Source organism: Poromitra crassiceps (assembly GCF_964638095.1).
Source record: "Poromitra crassiceps genome assembly, chromosome: 4".
Lineage (NCBI taxonomy): Eukaryota > Metazoa > Chordata > Actinopteri > Beryciformes > Melamphaidae > Poromitra > Poromitra crassiceps.
The window spans coordinates 627,622-653,484 of record NC_139626.1 but is presented as its reverse complement, the minus strand read 5'-3'; the positions used below and the strand labels follow the sequence as shown (position 1 = coordinate 653,484).

At 43.8% G+C, this 25,863-nt stretch overlaps 2 protein-coding genes across 3 annotated transcripts; one reads left to right on the top strand and one right to left on the bottom strand.

Annotated features, from left to right (window-relative positions):
* The first annotated feature begins 595 nt into the window (after positions 1-595).
* Positions 596-11,301, top strand: coasy (CoA synthase). 2 transcript variants are annotated; one of them, XM_083635688.1, is made up of 10 exons: positions 596-708; positions 1,435-2,168; positions 3,377-3,591; positions 4,321-4,452; positions 5,818-6,007; positions 8,775-8,839; positions 8,940-9,024; positions 9,908-10,005; positions 10,410-10,556; positions 11,141-11,301. In XM_083635688.1, the coding sequence occupies exons 2-10, from the start codon at positions 1,463-1,465 to the stop codon at positions 11,204-11,206; spliced, it is 1,704 nt and encodes a 567-aa protein (XP_083491814.1). In that variant the 5' UTR covers positions 596-708; positions 1,435-1,462; the 3' UTR covers positions 11,207-11,301. The 2 variants fall into 2 exon arrangements, with proteins under 2 accessions (XP_083491814.1, XP_083491813.1); XM_083635687.1 differs by having other exon boundaries at positions 10,410-11,301.
* A 136-nt stretch (positions 11,302-11,437) lies between these two features.
* Positions 11,438-25,318, bottom strand: LOC310775523 (myosin light chain kinase, smooth muscle-like). Its single transcript, XM_083635686.1, has 17 exons — positions 25,101-25,318; positions 23,981-24,127; positions 23,391-23,546; positions 23,143-23,301; positions 22,622-22,657; positions 22,116-22,246; positions 21,491-21,647; positions 20,369-20,680; positions 20,165-20,261; positions 19,529-19,732; positions 18,338-18,555; positions 17,470-17,593; positions 16,442-16,594; positions 15,380-15,509; positions 14,195-14,276; positions 13,956-14,096; positions 11,438-12,780 (listed from the first exon to the last, which is right to left on the bottom strand). Exons 1-17 carry the CDS (start codon positions 25,261-25,263, stop codon positions 12,578-12,580), a joined length of 2,613 nt encoding a protein of 870 aa, XP_083491812.1. The 5' UTR covers positions 25,264-25,318; the 3' UTR covers positions 11,438-12,577.
* Positions 25,319-25,863: the final 545 nt, after the last annotated feature.

Genomic DNA, 25,863 nt, shown 5'->3' with positions numbered 1-25,863 from the left:
TTTAGTTTTTTCAAGATAAATAGCTAATGCAAGGACCCGAGGTTAAAACCACGGCAACGCACTTCTGACGGAGTGGACGACAGCCTTGGGTCCTTTTCATTAGGTATTTATCTTGAAAAAACTAAACAAAGAAAACGAAAAATTTTGCTTAGTTTCCACAATATGGTTGTTGTTTTACATCCCTGCACTACACCACTTCAATCAAGATTTGCAGTACGCCCAGAAAAGATGTGAATCCACGAAATTAGAGTGTTCTCCCGTTGAGTTACTGTTTAGAGAGGCTGATTATAGGGGCCCGCGCTACCGCAGCTGACCACTGCGAGCCTGTGCGAGGTTCTTTTGGCGCTGTCACGCTTCCAAAAATAAAAAATGGCGGAGGCTGCTGGGCGCTGATGTTGCAATGGGGCAATATGGAGCTTTCAGTTCTTTCCATAAAAGTTCTTTGGCGACAGCTCACTGTAAATAGATTACACTATGAAGAGGACATCAAACTCCAGTAGGTGGCGGTAATGCACATATATATGTTTGCCAACCGCCATAAAACTCCAAAAAAGAAGAAGAAGAAGTGACAGCCACTAGGTGCTTATTATTTTCACTGGAGTGGACTGGATTTGCTCTTGGAGATTATCAAAATAGCTGGACAGCCCCCTCACAATAGGTCACACGAGTCGTCCTTTCTTCACGTCGCTTTAGATTGGTTGAAAACTGGTAAGCGTACAGTATATGCTGCTGCTAAACCTTATCTAGCACGACTGCTTCTGGTCGCATCTGCCCGTTTAGCACAACAACTTACCATTATAACGTTAGTTAGCTAACCCAGGCACCTCGATTAGCCAGACGGGAGCTGAAAGCACTAAGTTAATGTAACGTTATACGAGTTTTTTCGACTATAATAATATAGGCTAGCTGAGCTTAAGATGCTTACTTTTTTGTAGCTGCTCATTACTGTACTACGTTAAGCAAATTCTTGTCTAAGAGTTAGCTTATCATTAACTTCAATAACAGTGAGTACTTTCAATTAGTCAACCAGCCTTGGTTATGGCAGTTTTGTAGTAACAAGCCAGTTGTGGGTTTCAAACTTTCATAACGGAGGTCATAAGATATGTTTTCAAATCAAACTTCATATTCAGATCTGCCTTATTAAGACAGAAAATCCGTGTTGCCAAAGAATATCGATCCAGGTGATATAGCTTAGATACTGTATTAACAAATGACTAGTACCGTAATACAGTGTCAGACAATCTCATGTGGGATGGGCCTTGGCATGACGCAAAATTGAAATGTTATTCATTCATAATTGTTATCAGAATTAGATAATTACATTTCAATGCATTCTGATTCTCTCTCTCTCTCTCTCTCTCTCTCTCTCTCTCTCTCTCTCTCTCTCTCTCTCTCTCTCTCTCTCTCTCTCTCTCTCTCTCTCTGACTCCTCAGTAAAGCCCCGTGACATCAAGCCGGCAACATGTCCATGTTCAGCACAGGCATCCTTGTGCTGACCTCTCCTCTCCACACCCTCTCCCCACGGATTGCTCCAGTGCTCCTCTCAGCTGCCCAGGTGGTTGAGCGCACCCTGTACGTCCACCTCCACCCCGGGCTGAACCTTGAAAACGGGAGCCAGCCTCGGCCCGTTTTCATTCCACCAGTGGTGGACTTGTCCAACCTCATTAGCCGCCTATACAGCAACGCAGCTGACGTGTGCGGGCACCTGGATGTCCGCGTGTTGCTGACCAATGTTCGTGCCCAGACGGCTGCCTCCAGCCAGGGAACGACTCCAAGCTGCCCCTTCCCCACCCCACAACACCTCTCCCACTCCCCAGAGGTGGTACTAACAGATTTCCCTGTGCAGGACCCAAGCCAGTCCCCACTGGTTACTCAGTGTCTGCAGAGGTATGCCGGCCACTGCTACGTGTGTAGCCCCCGCCTAGCCTCAGTACTGCTCCACCCGCAGCTGGTGAAGCTGCAGAATAGGGAGGGGGTTGGGCAGGAGACGGTGGAAGGGCTGAAGAATGGCAAAGAAATGGCAGAGCCCTTGGAAACTTACAGCGATGTGGTGGTGGGGGGGACGTTTGACCGGCTGCATGGGGCCCACAAGACGCTGCTCAACATTTCGTGCCTACTAGCCAACAGGAGGTTCCTTATTGGTGTGTGTGACCAAGAAATGCTGAAAAGTGAGTGGTTTTGAGTGAGACTGATGACTGTGCATGGCATTTATACAGGCGTATATCTGATTCATATGATTGAGATGTATATAAAAGGACAACAGTATGCTACATTGGAAAGGGACAAGAGATAGCATGGATAGCAGACTATACATATACAGTACAAGTTAACCTTCACTGGTATCTAGGTATGTGCATCTCACTACTATAATAAGGTGGAGGGGTTCCGCACGCGCACATTTGCTCAACTGCACTTGAGCAGGCAAGCACGCGAAGCATGCTAGAAATGAGCGCGTGACATTTAAACAATATTACACGAGAGGAAGTGCTGTTGTTGGCTAATATCGTCTCGGCAGCCTCGTGCCGAAGATAATCAGGATTGCACTAGTGTTACCAAGCAAGCAGAAACAGTAATATTTCCAACCAGTGAGAGGCAGCAGCAATGTGCCGCACGGCATCTAGTTCTAGTCTGCCACAAAGCTATTAGAAGGAGCAGAAGAAGAAGCTCGCCAGATAGCAAGTAGTGTTATCTGTATGGTGTTTTAATAATGTTAGTAAACACACGTAAACTGTATAGATCCCCATTGTGAGGTCAGTTTATCAAAAATAATGCATATTTTGAAAACGGTTTGACTTTGTGGAGTAAATCAGCAGCTAACAGGCTGGAGGAGGCTCACACCATGGATCATGTATACAGTCAATGATTTAGAGCAGCTGTGAAGTGGAGTGATATACACACAGTGAAGCGCCAGTGTAACCAGGCATGCAATATGTGTAGCTATTGAGCGAAGTGCAGAAAGTGGCCATTTGTATGTTGTCCAACTGTACCATGATAGAGTTCTTCTGAACAGAAGGAGATGCTTGAAGATAAATTACGAGCATTGGAAAACTTAACATTTCAAAGGAATTCAATGTTTCTTATAAACAGGTCTTCCTACAGTCTTCCTCAGAAGCATCATGTTATACTGACGGGGTATGCCACAGTAACTTGACGTGACGCTTCTAAGGAAGCAGTCGAAACATGTCAAGGTACAACAAATAAGCCTAACTAAGTCCTGTTTATAAGAACATTGAATTCCCATTAAATTAAGTTAGACTAAATGAACCTTTTTGGACTAACATCTCAGAGGCTTAAAAGTGACATAGTGTGAAATTATATGTGAAATAAATGACATGAAAGGCTGTGCCCCTGACCACCTCTCCCCTCCCGCCCGCAGAGAAGGTCCTGAAGGAGTTGATCGAGCCCTACTCCCAGCGGGTGCAGAGACTACAGGAGTTTCTGCAGGATGTCAAGCCCTCGCTGCGTGTGGAGATCGTGCCCCTCGACGACCCCTTCGGAGCCTCTGTGGTTGACTCCCAGCTGCAATGCATTGTGGTCAGCGAGGAGACCAAGAAGGGAGGCGAGGCTGTCAACAAGAGGCGTATTGAGAATGTAAGTCAGGAAAACGACAAGATTATAGTGTAGTAGTTTTTTTGCCGTAGCCCTTGAGATTGAAAAAATACAGTTTTCAAGCACTTTAATTGCAGTGATTTGCTCTTTCCATGACTTTCAGTACTTTTCATGCACTTTTCCAAGGTGTGGCTGTCTCTCCATCCCTTCAGGAGAGATTAGGCTATTCTACTCATAAGAACTGACTGACCACAATTACACATTGAACTAATTTCACAGCATACAGTATAATTACTAATTGGGCAGTGACCTAAGGTTAGAGAATCGAGCTTGTGACTGGAAGGATCGTCTGTTCAATCCCCGGGGCTGACAGATTAAATCTGGGTGGGGAAAGTGAAAAAGCAGCGCTTACCCCTCCCTCATTACCACCACTGAGGTGCCCTTGAGGAAGACCCTTAACCCCAACCTCTCCAGTGGAGCTGCTCAGTGGCCAGTAGATCAGACTGTGGTTGTACTGGTCAGCTTCCAGGTGTAATTGTGAACAGGGCACTCCTGAAAAAGAGAGCATTACTCTCTCGGACTCCCCCTGGATAAATAAAGGTTCAAATTAAATAAATAAATTATTAATAATAATATGAATGTGCCTTTAGAACAATGGAAGAATGTGTTAAAGGTTATAGAGTGAGGAGCAACCAGAGATGAATAATCATACAATTATTTCAGCATGGGGTGGCACAGTGTAACCCTTGTGTTCTCCGCTCCTTGAATCAGGGTCTTCCAGGTCTGGTCCTCCATGAGATCCAGTTGCTGAAGGATGCTCACCATGCCGAGACCGAGGAGGAGAAGATCAGCTCATCCAGCCTCCGCTCTCGTCTGCTGGGCACCCTCCTCACCACTCCTACAGTAAGGCCTTCAACATTTCATACATTTTGATAAGGGGTCCCAATGCAGGACGAAGGATATTGATCGAGGAGGTGTCAGAGGCAGAAACTGTAGCGTAGTGGTGCCTGGCGGAGATCTGCACTCTACTGAGTGCACTTTTCTAGTTTGTACAGTAACTGTTTTGATAGGAACCATCCTTCACTAGGTAAAACATTACAGCCTCAGTTACCTCTTGCCAGCATAATGCTAAAGTACAATGTCTATGTTAAGTGTTAAGGGAAGTACCGCTCACAAGGCCAACTTTCATGTTTTCCACACAGAGACTTGAAGACAAATTAATAATATAGTTCAGATTGTTTTGTTAGATTCCAGAAAATCTGTAAGATTATTTTTTTCCTGATAACAACAAAGTATGGCAATGGACGGACAGATACTGTCTCACTATGACTAATCTGACTGAAGTAAACATGACCTGACTGCAGTGGAGTAAGTCTGAGTGGTGGAAGAGAACATGACCTAAGGGGAATGGAGTAAGCTGAGATCAGTTGTTTGTCTTGCAGGTGACCTACTTTGTCATGGCAGACAGAGAGCATTGTCAGTGTTTTCAGAGAAAAGGTGAACTCCCCTCCCCTAGGACAGAGACTATTTCTGTAGCCTGCCTGACTTGCCCTACAAGCCGTTTGTTATTCTTGCAATTATGACAGATGTGTTGTCTAGCCCTATCCCATTCCCAACCTCCAGTGTTAGATTACAATGGAAATCTCTCTCAGGGCTTCTCTGTTATCTTGATATTTTCATGTTTACTACCATTTTGTCTGATATTCTTGTCTGTTGATATAAATTCCACGTATATATTTTTCACCTCACCTATTCACCTTATGCAGCCCCGCCCATTTGACCCATTGTATCACGACTTCCTGTTCAAAAGGCCGGCTGTTTTACCTGCTCAAACTAGTCTGACTCACCTGGTCAAACCTAGTTTGACTCACATTATGAGTCAGACTTGGTTTATGAGTCACAGGAAGTGTAAATACAATTGGAACTTTCCCATTGTATTTACACTTCCTGTTAGGTGAAGGTGAAGGTGAATAGCTGGAGTAGTTTTAGTGATCACAGCCATGACTCAGGGGATTGTAAGCTGTAGGCACATCGGCAAGATTGCATCATGGCAATTGGACAATTCATTATTTGAACAGAAAGATTTTCAAAATTTAATCAATAATATCTCTTATGTGTTGTGTGTTTTTTTTTATATATATATATATATATATATATATATATATATATATATATATATATATATATATATACCGTATATATATATACACATATATATATATATATATAATCATTACCTGCACCTCTCATCTCCCGCTTTTCCCCTAGGAAACGTCCCAACTCCCTCCCCTTCCCTATGTGATTGGCCTGACGGGGGGCAGCGGTAGTGGAAAGAGCTCCATCGCCCGGCGGCTGGAGGCCCTGGGTGCAGTCCTCATCGATGCTGACAAGCTGGGCCACGAGACGTACCAGCTTGGTACAGCAGCCTACCAGCGGGTGCTGGAGGAGTTTGGGTCAGGTGAGGAAGCATATACAGTAGCCACGAGGAAATATTATAATCAGGGGCAGCTGTGATGTTGGTCTGTGATACCTTAGCCCAGTGGATCTCAACCTTATCTCAGACAACACCTGTCTGATTTTGATTTAACTTTGGAGGAATGATGATTTGCATCTTTGCACTGTGTTCCAGCTTAATAATACTAATAATCATAATAATTATTATTATTATTATTATTATAAGTATTATATATTAAAGGCTAAAATGTTTAAACTTGATAACTTTTTTAAACTTGATAATTGTTTTAAGGTGATAGACATAGACATCACTGGTTTGATTTTGATCGAACTGGGAGGGGATGACTTCTTTTGTACACTGGTTGGCCTGATGAGGGCGCTATAAATAAAGGTCAAAATTTGATATTTTGAAAGGCCATGAGTGCTACATCACTGGTCTGATTTTGCCAAAATTTGGAGGGATAATGGAACTTGTCACAGTGTTCTGGCATTTAAAGGTCCCATATTACTGTATAGGAATTCAAATTCCCCTCTACTTATACACATATACTGTACTAGGCATCTCGCGCACTCGATGGCTAGGCTCGGCCGCTGTGCGGCCTCGCCCATAGCTCGGCCTTGCCTGCCCTATTGGCTCACGCGTGCTTGTGTGTGTTACTCACTAAATGTTATTGCATCAGTGATGTCGCAATGCCTCCTTGTGTGTGTGTGTGTGTGTGTGTGTGTATGCCCCATTATGATATCACTGATGACATCATCTGTGTGTGTGCCACCCTATGACATCACTGATCAGTCTTGTCACGATGCCTCCGTGTGTGTGTGTGTGTGTGTGTGTGTGTGTGTGTGTGTGACATCACTGATCAGTCTTGTCACATTGCCTCCTTGTGTGTGTGCGCGTGTGTCTGTGTGCGCCCTTATGACATCACTTTTGACATCATCGTTGATGACATCATCATTGATGACACCACATCAGTAGCTAATTAGCCTAATTAAAACATCCGGCTCCATCAGGTCTACTCCATCAGGTGCCCTTTACACACCCCGAAGGTTTCAGCCCGATCGCACCTAAAACGGCATAGCTGTGTGGCCGAACACAGAAACAGACAAACAAAGTCCACATACTCAATTGTATAAATAGATGGTTACATTTTAACACGTTCACTGCCATTGACGAGATATCTCGGCTTACAAAATCCAACGGTTGACTGCCAATGACGAGATATCTCGGCTTAAAATTTTTTTTTTTTTTTTTGACGGTGGGACGTGGATCAACGCTCCCCACGTCTCCTATATATCCAGGGGCACGGTGGCTCAGTGGTAGAGCTGTCGCCTCGCAGTCAGAGGGTCCTGAGTTCGATTCTCGCCTGGGACACTGTGGGCGCTGTGGTTGTGTTCCCCCCCATATCTTCAGTGCCTACTGCCCAGGTGGGGTATCTCGTCGTAAGGGCCTTTCTGTCTGTGTGGAGTTTGCATGTTCTCCCCGTGCTCCCCCAGGGGGGTTCCTCCGTATATAACCCCCCCCACTAAAAACATGCAGAAGATCAGATCGTCATCGTCATCCGACCAGTGACGACAACATCCGAAGTTGGTCCCCGGGCGCTGTACGAGAAAGCGACCACTGCTCCTGGCCTGCCCCAGGAGGAAAGGACAAAGCCAGGATGGGTTAAATGCAGAGGACAAATTTCACCGGCCACCGTCAGCATGTGTGTGTTGTGGCCCTCCGTGCATGTGTTGTAGTGTGTTGTGTGACAATAAAGACGGGCTGCCGTCTGAAATCGTTTTTTAATCGTTTTTATCGTTTTTTATAAAAATATTGGAGCCACCGAACGTGTACAACCCATTCCACCGACCCACTAAGTGGCGACAGTGTTCTCCAGACTAGAGGAAGGCAAGCAAAAAGCAGTGTGAGGAAGCCATTCTCATGAAAATGGATTGGCGAAAACGCTTTCACTTTCGCGCTTGGGAGCTGGCGGTGGGGTTTTGCAAATTTGCATAATAGATTACGGGTGGAAGACACTTTGAAACACGCAGCATAAATAAGACCAGAATCGCAAAAGCTTCATCAAAGCTCTCAACACAAACCCCAAGAAACGAGCGAGCCCGTCCAGACTTGCCCAGCGGCCGCCAGCAGACAGGCACAGCAGCAGCAAAGCAGTGAGCCTGGTGACGCGAGGTTACAGCAGCAACAGAAACGAGCTTGTGACACGCCCGCTGCAGCCAAGAAGAACACACACGGAGGGAGGAGTTTGAAGGAGAGGGGTGTTTCCTGCTGTTATGGAGGAAATTACTGTTCAAAACTATTGTTTAGATGTCTGATGTCTTACTGATGCCAAAAATGAATGGTTAAAGTGACTGTTCTATCGAATTTCACAAAAAGCCGTTTATCTCAGAATAAATTTTCAGACGCTGAAACCATGCTGTATTCAACTGCTAATGCTTACATAACTACTAACTCTACAAACTAACTCTTTTAGACAGAGAAAGCACACATTCTATTACGGTAGTTCTTTTGAGATATTGTGTGTTCACAAAATCCTAACAGAAACGAATCCTCGGCTCTTGAAAGATGAGCCAGAATCCTCAAAAAAAAAACTTGGCAGAAGCTAACTACAGTATTGAAAAACGGCTGGCAGTGAATGTGTTAAAATAAATTATTAGCCGAAACATTGACTGCATCATGCATCTGCGACGACATGTTTACTTTTTTCTTGATTTTCATGTTGTCTCTGGCAATGCAATGATGTGAGTTTTTGTTATTTTGTCTTTTGTAGATATTCTGAATGAAGATAAATCCATCAACAGGCGTACATTAGGAAAGAAAGTTTTTGGAAACAAGGTAAAATGGTCAAGATGATCAATGTTTCAGCTCATTATGACGATTATTACAAATGTCAGGATATATTGGCAGTTTACTGAGGTGGTTGTTTTTCTTGCAGGAACGGTTAAAAGCCCTAACAGACATTGTGTGGCCTGAGATTGCACTTCTGGTCAACAAGATAATTCAGCAAGCCAGAGAGGAAGGTATTGTTTTCTCAATGGACTTAACATGTTTTGAACCTCAGTGTTGTAGAACTGTACACTGGTTCAAATCCCACAGCTGTCTCACTATTTCAAATCAGATGCCAGCTCAAAACTGACTGAGGTTTGAATACACAAGCTCGAAACTGCTGGGCAGCAATCAAACTATTGGATCCACTGGGTCACACTTCTTAAGACAGGTTTTTCTCAGAGCTTCTCAGTCTTTCGTCTGGGTGTCCACTTTCAAACCTCTCTGACTGAGGCTTGAACCAACAACCTCAAAAACGTTCACGCTCTGTCAAACTCTGTGAGCCACTGGGTCTTACAAGGTCAGGTCACTTCTGTCCGAGCTTTTCACTCTAAACTTGGGAAGTTGTTCAAAGTCGAAGCTTTCACTGAGGCTAAAACCATAACCCTCCAAAATGTTGTGTCGCCATAAGTGTCATTCACAGTGGGAACATGTCCCCACCACTTTTCAACACAAAGTGACACCCTTGTGTACTCAGGTCAAATATTGTCTGAAAAATCTAGAGAGAAGGCTGGAAAAGTATGGAATTTTGAGATTCTAAGTTCGAGTAAGTTCTATAGCTGTAGGGGTCATGGCTTCATTGAGCACCTGGTATATGGACGAGACTTGTTGACAAAACAAAATCATTGCCGATTGTTATTTTCATATTTGACACAAAGAACTTCAACAAAATTGAATTGATGATTAATCTGGAGGAGTAATTGGGCCTATACAGAGGACCACTGACACAAGAACTCTGTACTCTGTCCTCTACTGCAGTACTGACTCCAAGTCCTCACTGTGATAGACAACTTAAGGCTTGTTTGTTCTAGCATAGCAGAGACTTCCCCACCCCTTACGACACACCGTCTTCACCAGGTAAACAGGTATGTGTGGTGGACGCAGCGGTTCTCCTGGAGGCAGGCTGGACGGACATGGTCCATGAGGTCTGGGTCACGGTCATCCCTGAGGAGGAGGTAAGCTGTCTGTTACCTGGGCTCCATATACTGTTTAATACTTTGAATGGCTGTGAGGAAAATATCCAACAAATGCTGCATTACATATCCCACCTCAATATACAAATGCTTTCACAAAATCCTGACGTGAAATCTTATGTTCTTATGTGGCAGTTTGGCAAAAAAAAATCGACAAGGAACGCTAAGACATAGTTTCTTCATGAATAGTGAAGAAAAGTAACAGACGACAAGTCAAACTGTTCATCCTTTTTTAATGCAACAACTTTTCCGCCGTAATGTGGCAGAATGCTTGGTGGAGGAATATAATCAGAAATGTAGTGTAACCATGTGTAGCAATCACTCTGTGCCTACACCTCCATCTCTCCCCTCTGACTCCTCCCCCTCTTGACTCCTCCCCCTCCCAGGCAGTGCTGAGGATAACAGAGCGGGACGGTGTGCCGGCGGAAGACGCCGTGCGGAGGCTGCACAGCCAGTGGTCCAACGCCAAGCAGTTGGAGCACGCCAACGTCGTGCTCAGCACACTGTGGGAGCCAGACGTCACGCACAAACAGGTCAGACACACCCACAAACCGGTCAGACACACCTACAAACAGGTCAGACACACCCACAAACCGGTCAGACACACCCACACAATCCCATCACTGTGGCAGGGCATATGCAGGAATCCTGAGATTAAATTCAATACCTTTTAAGAGCTCTTTCTCAAGAACTCAACGCCACTTTGGTCACATCAGCGATGGGGTGTAAATCACAAGTTTCATCACGATACAATATTATATAGATTCTTTGGACAACGATACAATATTCGCTGATATCACAAAGTCTGCCACTGTACGATATTGATTCAATTAAGGGGTCTGTGATCGATACGAGACGATATCATAATGCTCATTTAACACAATCAGCAGAATAGCTACAACATTTAATACTTCTCAGATGGCAATTAAGACTTAAGGGCCTTAATTTTTCCTAAGTTGATTTAGAAACTTAATATTTTTCAAGACCCCGCAGCTACCCTGCTGTGGGCTTCCGATGTGCATGAAGTGGAGAGCATTTGTTTCTATGGAATAAGAAAACACTTATCTTTGAGAGATATTCCCTGATAATCATTTTTGCTTTATCTTTGATATTGAAGGTACTAAAGGCTTGGGATCTTCTCCTGAAGAGAATTCAGAGACAAGAAGCCAACCTGCCATCCTGAACTGTACTAGTCTAGGACACACACCCCACTCCAGATTCATTCGCCGTTTCAGCCGTTGATTTGCACAAATACAGTGCAAGGTTGTGTCGGGACAACCTGTGCACAAAAATGTCTGAACCACACAGCCTTAGGAGGAAGTGAGAATGGTCACTGTGCTATTGCAGCAAACCCAAAGAGGTTCCCTCACCTCTCCGACCAAGACTCAGTGCCTGATGGACTTTTCACACATTTTTAAAGTTGTAGTTTTAGCTCGCATGCGTTATTGAAAGATGGATGCTGGAAGAGCAGCACTGCAATCATGACCAACACAGGATGAGTTGGCAATTTGCTGGTAAAGCATTGCTGCCATTCTTATTTCATCACCAGATTTTGTCCCATGAAGGAGAATACTTTTAGAATTAGATAGTGTTTCAACTGAATGCACAGCATACAGGATCATTTTGAAGACCAAAATTGTCTTTTAAGTCCAAACATTGCAGGCAAAAGGTTGCACTTTGTCAGCTGATGAATTGAATGTACAGGCTTAGTTGAGTATAAATCTAGCTTAAAGGAACCAGTGACTGGGTAATGTTGACTTACCGTATTGAAAATATGATATATGAAAATATGAAATATTGTATGACTGCCGCTGTTGAATCATGGGATTAAAATGATGTCACTTTTTGTGGAATATTGTTAAATTTAGAGTGACATTACCTAACGGTCTTCCAAATAAAATGGGTCATAAATATCTCAATGTAGTTCTGTCAAGTTGAGTATAAACAAATTGTGTGATTGAGGAAAACTGAAATTACTGAAAAAAACTGGTTCATTATCATGAGTTGTCATTTTGGGAAAACTATTTTTGGTGTCAAATTCAGCCTTTAATGTTATGCTTTCAAAATATTTACATTTAAACCATGATAGCCTAGGTTAATGATAGCCATCTAAAAAAAGAAAGAAAAATACACAAAATCTAGAATGGTTTATGCAACTGGTGTAGTGAACAGTCCCGAGCCATAATAATTCATAATACTATATTACCGTGATCTAATTTCACAAGAACCAAAAGAGTGATTGTAACGGTACTTAAATTTACCACGCACTAAAACAACACATTAGTGCACTAACTGGTGACTTGTGAATCAATGAGTGAATGTGTCCAAACCTCATCTTCCACTTGACTGGAAAAGACCCCAACAAGTCTACTCGCCTTGAAATGAAGTGAGAGCAGCAGTGATTGTCCAGCTTGGCAACTTGTGTCATTGTCCAAGTCTTATTAAAATTCCATTCAGTCTACTCTAGAGAATCATTGTGCATGAAGCACGTCGACCATTTTAACTTGTCGAGGTGCAACCAAGATCTTCACTCCATGGTTTTGCCCAATCCCTTTTACATCTCCACTGTCAGCTTGGCAGAACACTGTGCTTGCCCCAGCTTGTTGCTGGCCCTGCACATGTAAAGCCCGGAGTCAGAAGACCTCAGGTCAGCCACAACCAGAGAACAGAGTCCATCATGTTGCTCCATGGTCACTCTGGACGACTCCTCCAGCCTCTCCTCATTCTGAAGCCACTGCACCCCTGGCTCTGGGTAGCCTAGGATTGACATAAGATATGGTTTCATCAGGCAAGGAGATCATTTAGAAGATGCAGCATTTTGATGTAGAGACATTTGTCTTGGACCATAAAAACGTCTTCATTCCATGCTGGTTGCCAGAGGCTTTAAGCACATTAGCATAAGCACGTATATATCATCTATCCATAATAGGCTACAACAAGCGCATATAAAATGAATGAGACCATCAATTATGCCAACCTTGCTTGTCCAAATAGTTTGTGTTCTCAAGATAAGTCCACTATCCACATGAGCCTGAGCCTAACCCTATCCACATGAGCTAGGCGTTTCATATTCATGAGCTAGGCGTTTCATATTCATGAGATAGGTGTTCATATTCTTCGCGTTATTTTATGGGACAAGTGTCAATTAGACATCAATGTTAACAGCTGCTTTTCCCTTCAAGCTCACAATAAGCTGTGTGGTAACTGAAATGTTTATGGTAAAAATCAGCTACAAATCACACTGCCCATCAATAAATACATACAGGTGGGCATTGTTATGATGCATAAAGCCTGACTGCATATTGCTGCACCTGCAATTACTAATAGCTTTTGCACACCAAGTCCGTATTTTCGTCCGAAATTGACGCACGGAAAAAAAAAAAGAATACGACCTCATTTGTGTCATTGACACACCGAGTCCGACAATTACGTCCGTCATTTAAGTTTTCGGACGAGGTTCGATTTTCTGCGTTTTTCGCATCAGTCAATAGATTTTAGCGAGCTGGGACCCATCTGTGTTTTCAGATGACCGATTAAGAAACGCATACAAAAACAATGGGACTGTGTACAAAGGAAAAACAGTTAGCAAGCACGACTCCCATAAAGATATATAAAAAGTATACGGGTGCCTGGGTCGGAGGATACTAGTAGGTGACAGATGTCCCGGCACACACAGTTTAAGAAAAAAATATCTTATTTATTGTGGGCAAACAAGGTGATGAACGTTTCGCCTAGAATATGCTGACGAAGCCTTCTAGGCGAAACGTTCATCACCTTGTTTGCCCACAATAAATAAGATATTTTTTTCTTAAACTGTGTGTGCCGGGACATCTGTCACCTACTGTGTACAAAGACCTTTAGTTTCACCATGTAGAAAGTGGCATAGAAGGAAGATATCTAATAGGATACAGTTTACATTCTGGCATATCTACCATGGACGAGGCATGTTAGCTGGGCAGTCGCTCCTTGAGGTAGGGCAGTGTCCTTCAGGGCCTGCTGGAAGCTAGGCTCACTCTGAAGCTGGTGGTCTAGGGCCTGGACGGCCTTTTCTGCCTCTGGGCTCCAGCCTGGCTCTGGATGAGAGGGAGGAGGAGGAAAGAACAAAATGACAATCTGTCATTATGTAGCTCTCTGGCATCTAGGCAGGCATTGTGAGTGTGTTCACTCGTACCCTCTGATGAACTGCCAGGAGAGTCTGGTCTGTTGGAGAGGTTCGCCATCCGCTGAAGGGCCAGAACAGCCTTACCAGTTTTCTATCAGTTGAAAGGACAAATAGCACCACAGTATGATGAAATACACTGGAAACCAAGCTTCAGGTCTATCAAAGACAATGAATTTGAAGGTCATAGCAGGGATGGACCAATAGGAATATTGGGTATTTGTCCCATTGCTGGGCTAAAATAGGCTATCGGAGAATAAGATCCCCAACACTAAAATCAAAAACCAGGATCTATATGACCTTATTTCATGCCCCCCAAAGTAATGAGGTAAATGGATTAGCCCAGTCATTTTGATCCAGCAACCCCAAACGGTAACACTTTATTTGTATAGTCCACCTACACAGAGTCTACAGAGTATCTGTAACATTTAAACAGCTTGTAAAAACATTAGTTGACATTCAACAATTCACCCGTTTAGCTTTGTCTGTAGATATTTTCAGCGTATTAGTTGAGATTCAACCAACAGATTCTGCTTGTTTCCTGTTCCACACACCTGCACCTAGTGTAATATGTAGGTATGTCCATGAATGATATACTCTATAATCTGTTAAATGTCTGTTAAACAGTTGAATTTCAACTAATAACTATAAGCTGTTGAAATGTTACAAATACTCTGTAGACCAGGGGTGCCCAATACGTCGATCGCGATCGACCGGTCGATCGCGAAGGTAGTGTGGTCGATCGCATGGCATTGAGGAAGAATTTTTTTTTTTTTTTTTTTTTTTTTACTGTTTTTCCACTGTTTCCCCACTGTTTTTCCACTGTTTCCACTGTTTTTCCACTGTTTCCACTGTTTTTCCACTGTTTTTCCACTGTTCCACTGTTTTCCACTGTATACTCAGTGTATATATATATAAATAAATATGCTTGGTAGCTCACTTTGACTTGGTCATTTTAAAAGTAGCTCGCAAGCTGAAAAAGTGTGGGCACCCCTGCTGTAGACGCTCTGTAGGCGGACTATCCAAGTAAAGGGTTACCTCACAAACTAATGGTTTAAAATCTATACACTTCATTAAGATCAGATTCAATGGTTCAGACTGGTACTTGGTGTTGACCAATCCGGCATGTTTAGATTAGTAGTTGGAATCCAGGTTGAGAGAGAAAGTTGAGTTGGTGCCACCACCCCCTTCAGGTACCTTCCACTTGCGTTTGGCCAGGAAGCGTCTCATCTTCCCCTTGTTGAGGGACTTGGTGGGCCTCCGGTTCAGCGGGGTGAAGGAGACCATCCAGGGGTGGGCCAGGGCCTCGTCACATGACAGCCTGCATCTAGAGTGCAAATAACACACAGGATGGAAAACGTGTTTGAAATAACAGGACAGTGGAACGTCTCACATCTAGTCCTTCTTGTGCAGTGCTAGATGAAACAAAATGTCATCATCTCATCCTAAACTCACATTTACAATGGGATGGAAACCAATGCATCATCTGATGGCCTGGCATAAATAAGACCTGGACTCTCCCATATCTCACAATCAAAAGCTTGATGAATCGTTCAGCTATTATTGTGCTTTAGCTACCATGTTTCTACAGAGCCAAGAAATAGACTGGGAATATGTAACAGTGCTTATGTAACATCATGGTTTAACATCCCTAACATCAGCTGACGTGGTATCAAGTTACTAATGCTCACATGGATCAGATTTGTGGTAGTGATAGATGTCACTGAAAATTGCATCGTCCCAATTATTTATCAGTTGCTCAGGTCACAGCATTTCAGGAGGTAAGCAGGAGTACTTGATGCACATAAAGCACTTTGCCATGTATGTACCTTCCCCTCCTCTCACAGCCTGCACGCTTTTCACAGAAACTGAACTGAGCCAGTCTTCCGTCATCGTATCACAGTATGTATAGTATTTGAAGTGAGCCAATTTGTGTGCACAGATTACATCAAAAAGATACTGTAGCCAGTACCACCCACAGTGAGAATTACTTATGTACAATGTAGCTCAACTCAGTGGTGGAAATGGCCAGGTTTTACTGTGGGAACCCTACTTAGGCAGGGTGGGGACCTCCAGATGGGGTCCAGATGCACCCTCGTTCTCGCCGTTCCCTCTCAAGGTTTACTCTGGGAACTCCGTTCCCAGGCGTTCACCCCCATTTCCACCACTGGATGAACTGAGCAGAGAGCTCCCCCAAAACACAGTGTCCTGATGAAAAAGGAATTGGCCAGCCATACATTGAATTAACAGCAGACTAACCTCCGGTCTTTCTTCAGCAGAGAGCCGATGAACTCCTTGGCTTGATCGGAGATATCTTCAAAACTGTCTTGGTCAAACTCATAGTGGGCAGCGGTCACTAGACTCAGGGTCTCAGCGTCACTGTTACCCTGGAAGGGAGACTCCCCGCTGAGCCTGGGACACAGAAACAGCAAGAGAGAGGCAAGAACAATGCTAGTTAGAAATTAAAGGCCGTTTGTACATTAGAAATACGTAAATGCTGAACTCTACTGGCCTGGGTGATCTGCACTGAGACGAGAGTTTAAGGCCCATTCAGAATAGTTTATGATGGACACATACATTCCTGACGCCGTGTGAATATGTTGTACTCCCAACATTTACAACAATTTAAAATGACTCATAGTTTTCATTAGATGATTCTAGTATGACTATTTTTGCCTTGACATAAATCCACATGCTTAATGGAAAAGTGAAGTTTTAAACTATGTAGCACTAAAAGAAGTGTAACACCACAATTGTGTAGGACTGTGAAAGTGATTGTTTGAATTCAAGTCAAAGTTATTTGTAAAGTCCTTTAAAAACCAACAAGAAAACAAGATATGATGAAAATCTCATTCTTTAGCAATGGCAAGGCAATACCAGCAGATGGCGTCAAATGTACTTTTAGTGCTCAGGGAGCCAAAACAGGCCATTTCTAACCATAGCCTTTGAACAGGGTTGGGGAGGTTACTTTGGAAATGTCTTACATTACAGTTACTTGATCAAATTTTAGGTCAATTAGTAAAGGAATTGCCCAAACACCATACTGTATTTACATTGCTTGTGTTACCTCAGGTTACTTTGCCCATATTTCAATTATTAAAAATGGTACAGATGAAAAGAAGTGAAACATTACAAAATTCGTGCTACATTTTATATACACAGACAAACAGAATATCCACTTCTATTCAGAGCTAAATTTGATATATTTTTTAATCGGAATACAGTTCCAGCTATGCCTTTGAGTTACTGTAGCTACAGGTCCAGGTCACAGTTGTGTTTTGACTTACAAGATGAAACAGATGACTCCAATGCTCCACATGTCTGTCTCCAGACCCACAGGCTCATAGCTGATCACTTCAGGAGCCACAAACTCTGGTGTCCCATGCATCACCATCAGACTCTTACCAGACTCTGAAGTAGAGGACAATAGTAAGGAACATACAACATACATACATAATAAATGAATCACCAGACTTGTTTGTTTGTATTAAGTTAAGTTACACAAGTTAAGTCAGCCTTTATTATTCCCGTGGGGAAATTCATCCCTCTGCATTTGACCCATCCTCTACTAGGAACCTTCCTAGAACTACTGTAGGAGCAGCGGTACCAAGTCCAGTTATTCTGCCAGTGCCTTGGTCAGGGGCACTGACAGGAGTATTAATCCTGACATGCATGTCACACAGAAAGGACCTGGGACGTACCGGGGTTTGAACACTGGACCTTCTTGCAACAGAGCCAACAAACACACCTCAGAGTCCATATATAGTGAGATTTTAAACCAATCTTGATTTTTTTTAAATATATATATAGTTGTCATGACTCATTTCACTCTAGAAGCTGCATGCATGAGGCTTGTGTTTGCAAGAAATGACCCTGTTGTTTCCAAACAAGCCTTAAAAGGATCCTTGGCTTGATCCTCTTGTATTAGTTTCAGTAGCATACACATGGGACACATCATCCAGTGTCCCTAGTGAGTGCTTATGAGCCGCTGCAAATCGCATAAAAAATGCTTAAAGCATTTCCCTCTCCAAACAGTGTTTTTCATTTTGTTGTCAGTTTTCTTGAGTAAGCACATATTTACCAGATAAGGCCATGAGATCCCAGTGAGTTCAATATCCAGAAAGCAAACACACGCTCAGTTCCAGCCAAACTCACCCAGTTTACTAGCCAAGCCAAAGTCAATGAGCTTGATGCGTGTCCCAGTGGTGTCCACACAGACGATGTTCTCCGGCTTGAGGTCCAGGTGGACGATGTTCTGCCTGTGAACGTATTGCATGGCCTCCAGGATCTGCTGCATGTAGCGGGCGCTGGTGGGCTCCGTGTGCTCAAAGTTCTCATCCACAATGCGTTCAAAGAGCTCCCCACCGGCGATGCTGCGCACACAAGACACTCCATGCTTCAAAAACAACTACTGTGTAGCTCCGGCTCTGTATGTCTGTCTCTGTCTCTATGTCTGTCTGTCTCTGTCTGTATGTCTGTCTGTCTCTGTCTCTATGTCTGTCTGTCTCTGTCTGTCTGTCTCTGTCTGTATGTCTGTCTGTCTCTGTCTCTATGTCTGTCTCTGTATGTCTGTCTGTCTCTGTCTGTATGTCCGTCTCAGTCTCTGTCTGTATCTCTGTCTCTGTATGTCTGTCTCTGTATGTATGTCTGTCTCTGTCTGTATGTCCGTCTCCGTCTGTATGTCTGTCTCTGTCTGTATGTCTGTCTCTGTATGTCTGTCTCTGTCTGTCTCTGCCTCTGTATGTCTGTCCAGCTGTTTTGATCAAGTCTGTTGACAAGTTCTACTGGGCTGTCATGACTTACAGTAAAAACATTGTTTTTGTTTTTGGGGTGTGTATCTGGTACAAGATGTAATCTGCAGTGTAATCTGCAGTGTAATCTGCAGTGTAATCTGCAGTGTAATCCATGAACTAAGCAGTGATGTAGTCTTTTTGCTGACTTTGCTTCCAAAATCTATCATGTTTTTTTTGTTTTTTGTTTTACCTTTGTTCCATATGGTTTGCAGGCATTGTATGGTTAATAGCATTGATTCATTTTTAAGTTGTGTAAAAATATGTGCACAATTTTGTCTTCAAACAACGTTTTAGTAATATAATTGCTGTATTTACAGTAACAGTCACCATTTTTGTGATCAGATTGATATCCTGACCTATTGCATGTAGTTGTTAGCAATACTTTTCTGGTTCATTTGTTAGCTGGATTAATTGATGTGCTGTGATACTTTGAACACTTTCCTCATCTGTATCCTGAATGAACAGAGCAGAAACTCCCCCATCACCAAAGTCATTGCTTGAGTACAATTAACTTTTTCCACAGCAAATGACTTCACTCCTCAGAGATACTCACTACTCCATGACCATGACCAACTCTGAGCGAGTGTCGTAGGCGGCCAGACACTGGACCAGTTTGGGGTGGTGAAGACAGTTCATCAGTTCGATCTCCCTGCGGGCCGCCGACTTCTCCTTGGAGGTCCGGGCGCGGTAGAACTTCCCTGCACACTCCTGAGCCGTCTCCTTGTGGGACAGTCGGAACACCTTGCCAAACTTTCCACTGGAAGTTTGAACCAAACAAAAGGAGCATTCAGATTTCAATGAACACAAGATTGAGATTTGCTACAGATTTCTTTGACGTAAGCGTAATGTCGACTTAAAGATCCGTTTGCTCTGAAGAACAGTGACTCTTGTCTCCAATGTCTTACATCTGTATTCACCTTATGCAGAAGAGACCGTCTGGCTTGAGAGACTAGTGTAAATACAATCGGAAGTTCCGATTGTATTTACACTTCCTGTGACTCATAAACCTAGTCCAACTCATAATGTGAGTCAAACTAGGTTTGACCAGGTGAGTCAGACTAGTTTGAGCAGGTAAAACAGCCGGCGTTTTGAACAGGAAGTCGTCATACGATGGGTCAAGTGGGCGGGGCTGCATAAGGTGAATAGGATACATTAATTGGTGCAAGTATGGAAAAAAACTCATACTTACACTCCCAACTTCTCATGCACGTTGTAGTAGTCCTTGACTTTATGTGTGGTGTCAATGATCACCATTGTGTACGACTGGGGCTCTTCTTTCCGTTTGTCTTTAAAACACACAAAGACAACACAGTTTTGAGAAATTAAACCCATTTCCCATGACAGAACCTGAATCTGCCTCAAATCCTCCCTTCAAATCAAACAGGTCACTAACTTGCAGTGGCCATCTTGATGCGGTCGGACTCCTCGCTCGGTTCGCTGACCCCTGCGGAGTTGTAGGCCCGGACACGGAAGCAGTACTCCCCGAGGGGCTGGAGGCCCGAGCAGACCTTATAGGACGTGTTCTTACAGCGGCTCGTCACCTCCGTCCAGCTCCCGGGCTTGTCGCCGCTCTCTTGTCTGACCTCCACCACGTAGCCCAAGATGGCCGTGCCTCCGTCGTAGCTGGGGCCCGTCCAGGACAGGACCAGGGACTGAGTGGACAGCTGGGAGACGACAGGATGGGACGCTGGATGGTGGGGACGGTCTGAGGAGACATTTAGGAGTCAGTGCTTTGAGTTTGGTTCTATAGCCAACCGCAAGGCTGAAGGTGCATCTGAGATATAGTCCTCATCAGTTCTAGTCTAGTCCAGTTTTTTAAATGCCATGTCTTTGTAGCCCTTTTCTGGAGCAGACTTTGAAGCTGGTTTACATTATGCAGTATGAGACATTTCTCTTGTCTAGATTTCCTGTCCCTCTTTGAAATGCTGTAATGTTTTTTGCCAAATGAGTCATCTGAGCAATTTACAACTGTTCAAGTGTGTGTCACACAATGTACAGGAGTCACAGACTCCTGAAAAACCTGGACATTTCATGGAATTTTACAATAGCATTTTCCAGACCTGGAAACGTTACGAAAAAGGTAGAATAGTTTGGGGAAAGTCGTGACATTTTATTTGTGATTTTTTTTTCTTTCTTGAATGTTGTCAAATGTCTCAAAAAGCTGTGGCTGGCTCTGAAACAGTCTGGGGACCACTGGTCTAGACCTCCCTGTCAGAGGAAAATATTGTTGGCTGCTGAATGTTGGTTGTTGACAGTTGAAACAATATTAGAATCCTTAATTTTACAGTGAAAGAAAAAAACATCCTTAAAGTTAGTCTAGTCTCCTTACTTTTCATCCCAGTGAAAAGGTGTGGGAACTCTCTTCTAAGAAGCACCGGAGACCACCAATTAATGAACACAGGTGAAAATGCATCAATTTGCCATCACACAACAAAATCAATATCAACAAAAGTTGATATATTCCATAAGAGGCTCGGCTGACCACTGTCAAGCTAAGGTCCTGAGCGAACCTCACCTATGACGCTGAGGGAGACCGTGTGCTGGGCAGAGCCACTTTGGTTTCGTACGACAACCGTGTAGGAGCCCGTGTCTTCTGGACATGCCTGCGAGATCTCCATGGTGCTCTGCGTCTCACTGCTCCTGACACAGGTCCGCGGGCCTCCCAGCACCGCCTGGCAGGGGTCCAGACAGAGCAGGAAGAATGTATCAGGAGGACATGTGTTTCCAATTTAGATGCCTACTTTTAAAAAGGAATGTACAGCTTCATTAGCAAAGGGATTCAAACAAAGTTATGTTTGTGTGTCCATAACCCGCATGACCGATGTGACTATGAAGTGTAAGGGCTTTTGAATATCATAGCATGCTCTTCGGTATCCACAATCTCACCAATTGCAAATAAGGAGCGAAAAAATTACATTCCGTCATTTTTAGCTTTTATCCAAAGCGACTTACAATAGTGCCTTTTGTCAACAGTCGTGAAAACAAGTGTGCAACACAGTCTTTGTCAGCTAATACCTTTTAAAGGTAATAGTCACACTTGTTGAAAGAATAAGTAGCATTTGTTGAATGTTCTAAGAAGGAAATATAATAAATAATAATGAAACATAATGGATCAAATGATATTCCCAAACTTCCCTCACCTTGTCTCTGTTGTAGATCCAGCAGCAGGCCACAGGGACGCAGCTGCTGCTGAACACGCAGTGCAGCCTGGCCGGCTCTCCCACCCGAACCTCCACCTGTTCTGGAGAGTCCACAAACTCCACAGGGGGTCCTGAGGAGAGGCAGACCAATTGAATCCCCCAGACAAACATAGAACGAGTGCATTGCTGTTTGCTTTGTAATGCTCTCAGTGGCATTCTTTGAGATACGCCACACAAAGGCCGATCATGGTCATTTAGCCTAAATGTGTGCTTAAAACTGAGAGCCGGTCAAACATGTTTATGTTTATGTTTATGTTTATTTGCACATAGATACATAACATACAGTAATCATTTAAAAAATTGCTCATTGTGCAGGAGAGGTTGGAAGCCAAAAATGGCTTATAAAGGTACCTCCCCCATATCAAAACACAGCCACAGCCACATGGCTGAAATATAGCCTACTCCATTGTGAAGTAAAACACATGATATGGTTCCCCTCCACTCACCTTGGCTAGCAGAGGCTTTTCTTTGAGGTCTGCTATCTGTGAAGAGGTGGATTGCAGACGTGCTTTAGGTTAGGCAGGTTTAACAAGTAGGCCTATCCAACCAATCACATGTGAGTAAATTGCCATGTTTGGTTGCAATGGCAAACAATTGTTTGCAATCAACGGACAGCTGACGTGTTGCACTTTTAATTGCAGAGCTGTTTGTTGGATGCCATTTCCAGTCATCAAAAAAAACTTTTGTGAGTGTTCAGTAAAAACAAAATAAAAATAATAGCTCCAATTTATGGTTTTATTAACGTACCCACACACAATACAAAATATCATACATAATATAATATCCCTTTATGCATACTCAAAATATAATTTTTGAATAATACAATTACAATTACCCCAATTATTTATTAGCATAAATACCATTTACTTAGCAACATTTCTATGAGAAGTTTTTAAGCATTAAGGAAGGGAGGAAAGAAGGAATGGTATGAGTGTGTAACACTAGACAGGAAGTTGAACCTCAGTACCTTCATATTCTTCTCGGTGTCGGCTTGCCCCGCCCCCTTTAGAGGCAGAGTGCAGCCGGGTGTTTTCAGGTTCTCTGCCCTTGCATGTCCGCTCCCTGGGCAGCTCACGCTCACCTGTCCTGGGGATTTCCTTACTTCCTGTTCCTGTTTCCTTAGTTCCTGTTCCATTCCAAAACAATAGAGTCAAACACATTTGGAGACTTACTGCACATCGATAAATGGACAGTCCCACTTCGCTCTTACTTTACCTGTAATATGTAATGTGACGCTACTCAACTGTTTCCCAACAGTATTCTCACCTACACAGGTGTAGAGCCCAGCATCTTCTGGTGAACATTTAAGCACAGCCAGACAGGCAACACCGTTTTTGATGAAGGAAGTCTTTCCTGAATGCACCTTCTCACCTAGAATAATGGCCAGATGTTTGGAGATGTTTGGTCAGATTCGACACGTGTTGTTTGGCCCATGGCACACTTGTTGGCAGTTGTTGGAGAATGTTTGATTGGTGTGCCATGGGCTTTAGACCTTGATTTAAGCGTTTTGATTGACCAACTCCATATTCTAGCAGCATCTCTTATTGGACAGAACAGCATGTTGCCATGGTAACAGCATGTTGCCATGGTAAAGCTATTTCCTTGCTCAATGCGGAGAGGGCCGCAGTGTTTTTATCCTGGTTAGTTATGGAATGTCATACCGTGGTTCTTTCCTGTGTCTGTGGGGTGGGGGTGGGACTATATAGGTACAGTATGTGTTTCTTTTTAACATTCAAATAAACCTAACCTACCTAACATAGCAGACAATACGTTAAGACAGAGGTATGGCCATCACAGTCTCTTACCATTGTGTAGCCAGGAAAGGCTTAGAGGCTGGCTTCCCTTGATAACACCTTGAAACATAGCATCACTTCTCACTGATGCTGCACGGGCCGCCGGTGGCTCTTTGAAGTGAGGTGCGTCCTCTGTCTGGCCCGGCGTGGGTCTGCTATCTGAAGAGGGAAGAGGAGGTACGGCCATTAGATTTTGTTTTTGATTATACTTCATTGAGGTTCTGTATACAGCCGTTTCCTCTGAACAAGCAGGGTGGGCCAGCTTGAGTGTTTCTGCAGAGTGTTTATGTGTAAAATGCTGTTTGGGACGTCACCTCACAGTGTAGTGAAAATACATGAGCTGATCAAACTGCACACAAGATAGGAGCAATACACGCACCACACACGCATGTGTGCTATCCTCTAGGTACCAGATATGAATGAGGTGCAACAGAAAACTGTTGACTGATGGGGATAAACACAAGTAATCTATTTGGCTGAGCACCAACTGTGGGAAACTTCTCGTCAGCTGTGGCTGTATCCATGTGACATCGATCAGAATCAGCTTTTATCTTCCAAATACACCTGCGAAGAATTTGACACATTTGATGTTATGTGGAGCAGATGCTGTTTCATGCGTCTTTTGTGTTTGTGCCGTTGTGTATTTTTGGTGTTGGAATGTTTATAGTGTGCAATGGGTGGTCCCTAGTGGGTAGTGGAATGTGAGCTCTGTGTGTGTGTGTGTGTGTCTGTGTGTGTGTGAAGTACAAAACTATCCATGGGGTAAAAGGCATTGGACCGACGTACTGTAAGTCCGTGTTCCCAGTGTTCCTGGTTCCCCTGATGGGCCGCTTGCAAAGGGACCAAGTGAAAGAAAATGCAAATATAAAAATGCCTGCGGGGGCTGCAGGGGGTGAGCCTGGGGGGAAGGTGCAACTATGGGGTGCCCTCTTACTAAACAATAAAAAAAAAAAAGTCTCCTCCCCCTTAAAAGACACACCCGACAGAAGTGTAAACACATCTGAACTTGTTTAAAGTTAAACTGACATAGGTGTAGTGGTAAGGCAAACACCTCATTCCCTAGCTCCGTACAAAGTGTGATTCCTATGTGCGGAAAATGATCTCCGCTAGCCCTTCCATCCCACCTGCATACCTGTTGAAGATGAGACTCCCAGTTTGCTGCGTCCCATAACCATCCGTTTAATGGTATCCAGTCCGTTCTCTTTGTGCTTCTCCACACGCAACGGCCCAGCAGGCTTGAGGTCCAGCCGGAAAGTGGACACATAGGTCTTCGGGGTCTTACCGCCCTTGTTCATCCTGGATCAAAAAAATGACACCCGGACAGCAGCCGTAGTTGTAAACAGTCACTGATCAGTCACCTCTTGTGTTGTGTGTCCCACTCACTACAGCCCTGTGTGAGACTGTCCTCTTGGACACTCCCCCCCCCCTGTCCCCCCTGTTTTTACAGTCTATGGCCCCTAGTACTCCCACATCTCTGAGCTGCTAACAGAAGGAGGCATTGCTCAATCACACCCCACTCTCAACCCCCACAGCACACAGGAAACAGCTCGCTTTATCAGAAGGCCTGTCCCTCTGTGCCGAGAGCAGAGGAAAGGAGAGAGAGAGAAACAGAAAACATGTGTGAAGGAAAACAAGAGAGACAGCAGAAACCATGTGGGAGAGACAAACCAACAGCGAGAGAAACAGACAGAAACAGACAGCAATAAGTGGGATGGGTGGTAAAAAAAGAGAAGAAGAACAGAAACAAACAACATAAGGAAGTAATATGAAAACTTACTGTACCTGGCTGGTGGCACACTTCAAAAAGACTGCCTATGTATTCTGCACTGATGTCTTCTGCCAACTTCCCTCTTGACATATTTCCCCCTGTAAACACTCGATATGCAACTGACGTC

Excerpts from the sequence above, each read along its gene's own strand:
- LOC310775523 (XM_083635686.1), bottom strand. The coding sequence starts at position 25,263 with ATGAACAAGGGCGGTAAGACCCCGAAGACCTATGTGTCCACTTTCCGG. Across the intron at positions 24,128-25,100 it reads GGGAGTCTCATCTTCAACAG|ATAGCAGACCCACGCCGGGC; the intron begins GTATGCAGGTGG and ends TTCCCTCTTCAG. Across the intron at positions 14,097-14,194 it reads TCCTGGCAGTTCATCAGAGG|AGCCAGGCTGGAGCCCAGAG; the intron begins GTACGAGTGAAC and ends CCTCTCATCCAG.
- coasy (XM_083635687.1), top strand. The coding sequence starts at position 1,463 with ATGTCCATGTTCAGCACAGGCATCCTTGTGCTGACCTCTCCTCTCCAC. Across the intron at positions 8,840-8,939 it reads AGAAAGTTTTTGGAAACAAG|GAACGGTTAAAAGCCCTAAC; the intron begins GTAAAATGGTCA and ends TTTTTCTTGCAG. Across the intron at positions 9,025-9,907 it reads TCAGCAAGCCAGAGAGGAAG|GTAAACAGGTATGTGTGGTG; the intron begins GTATTGTTTTCT and ends CGTCTTCACCAG.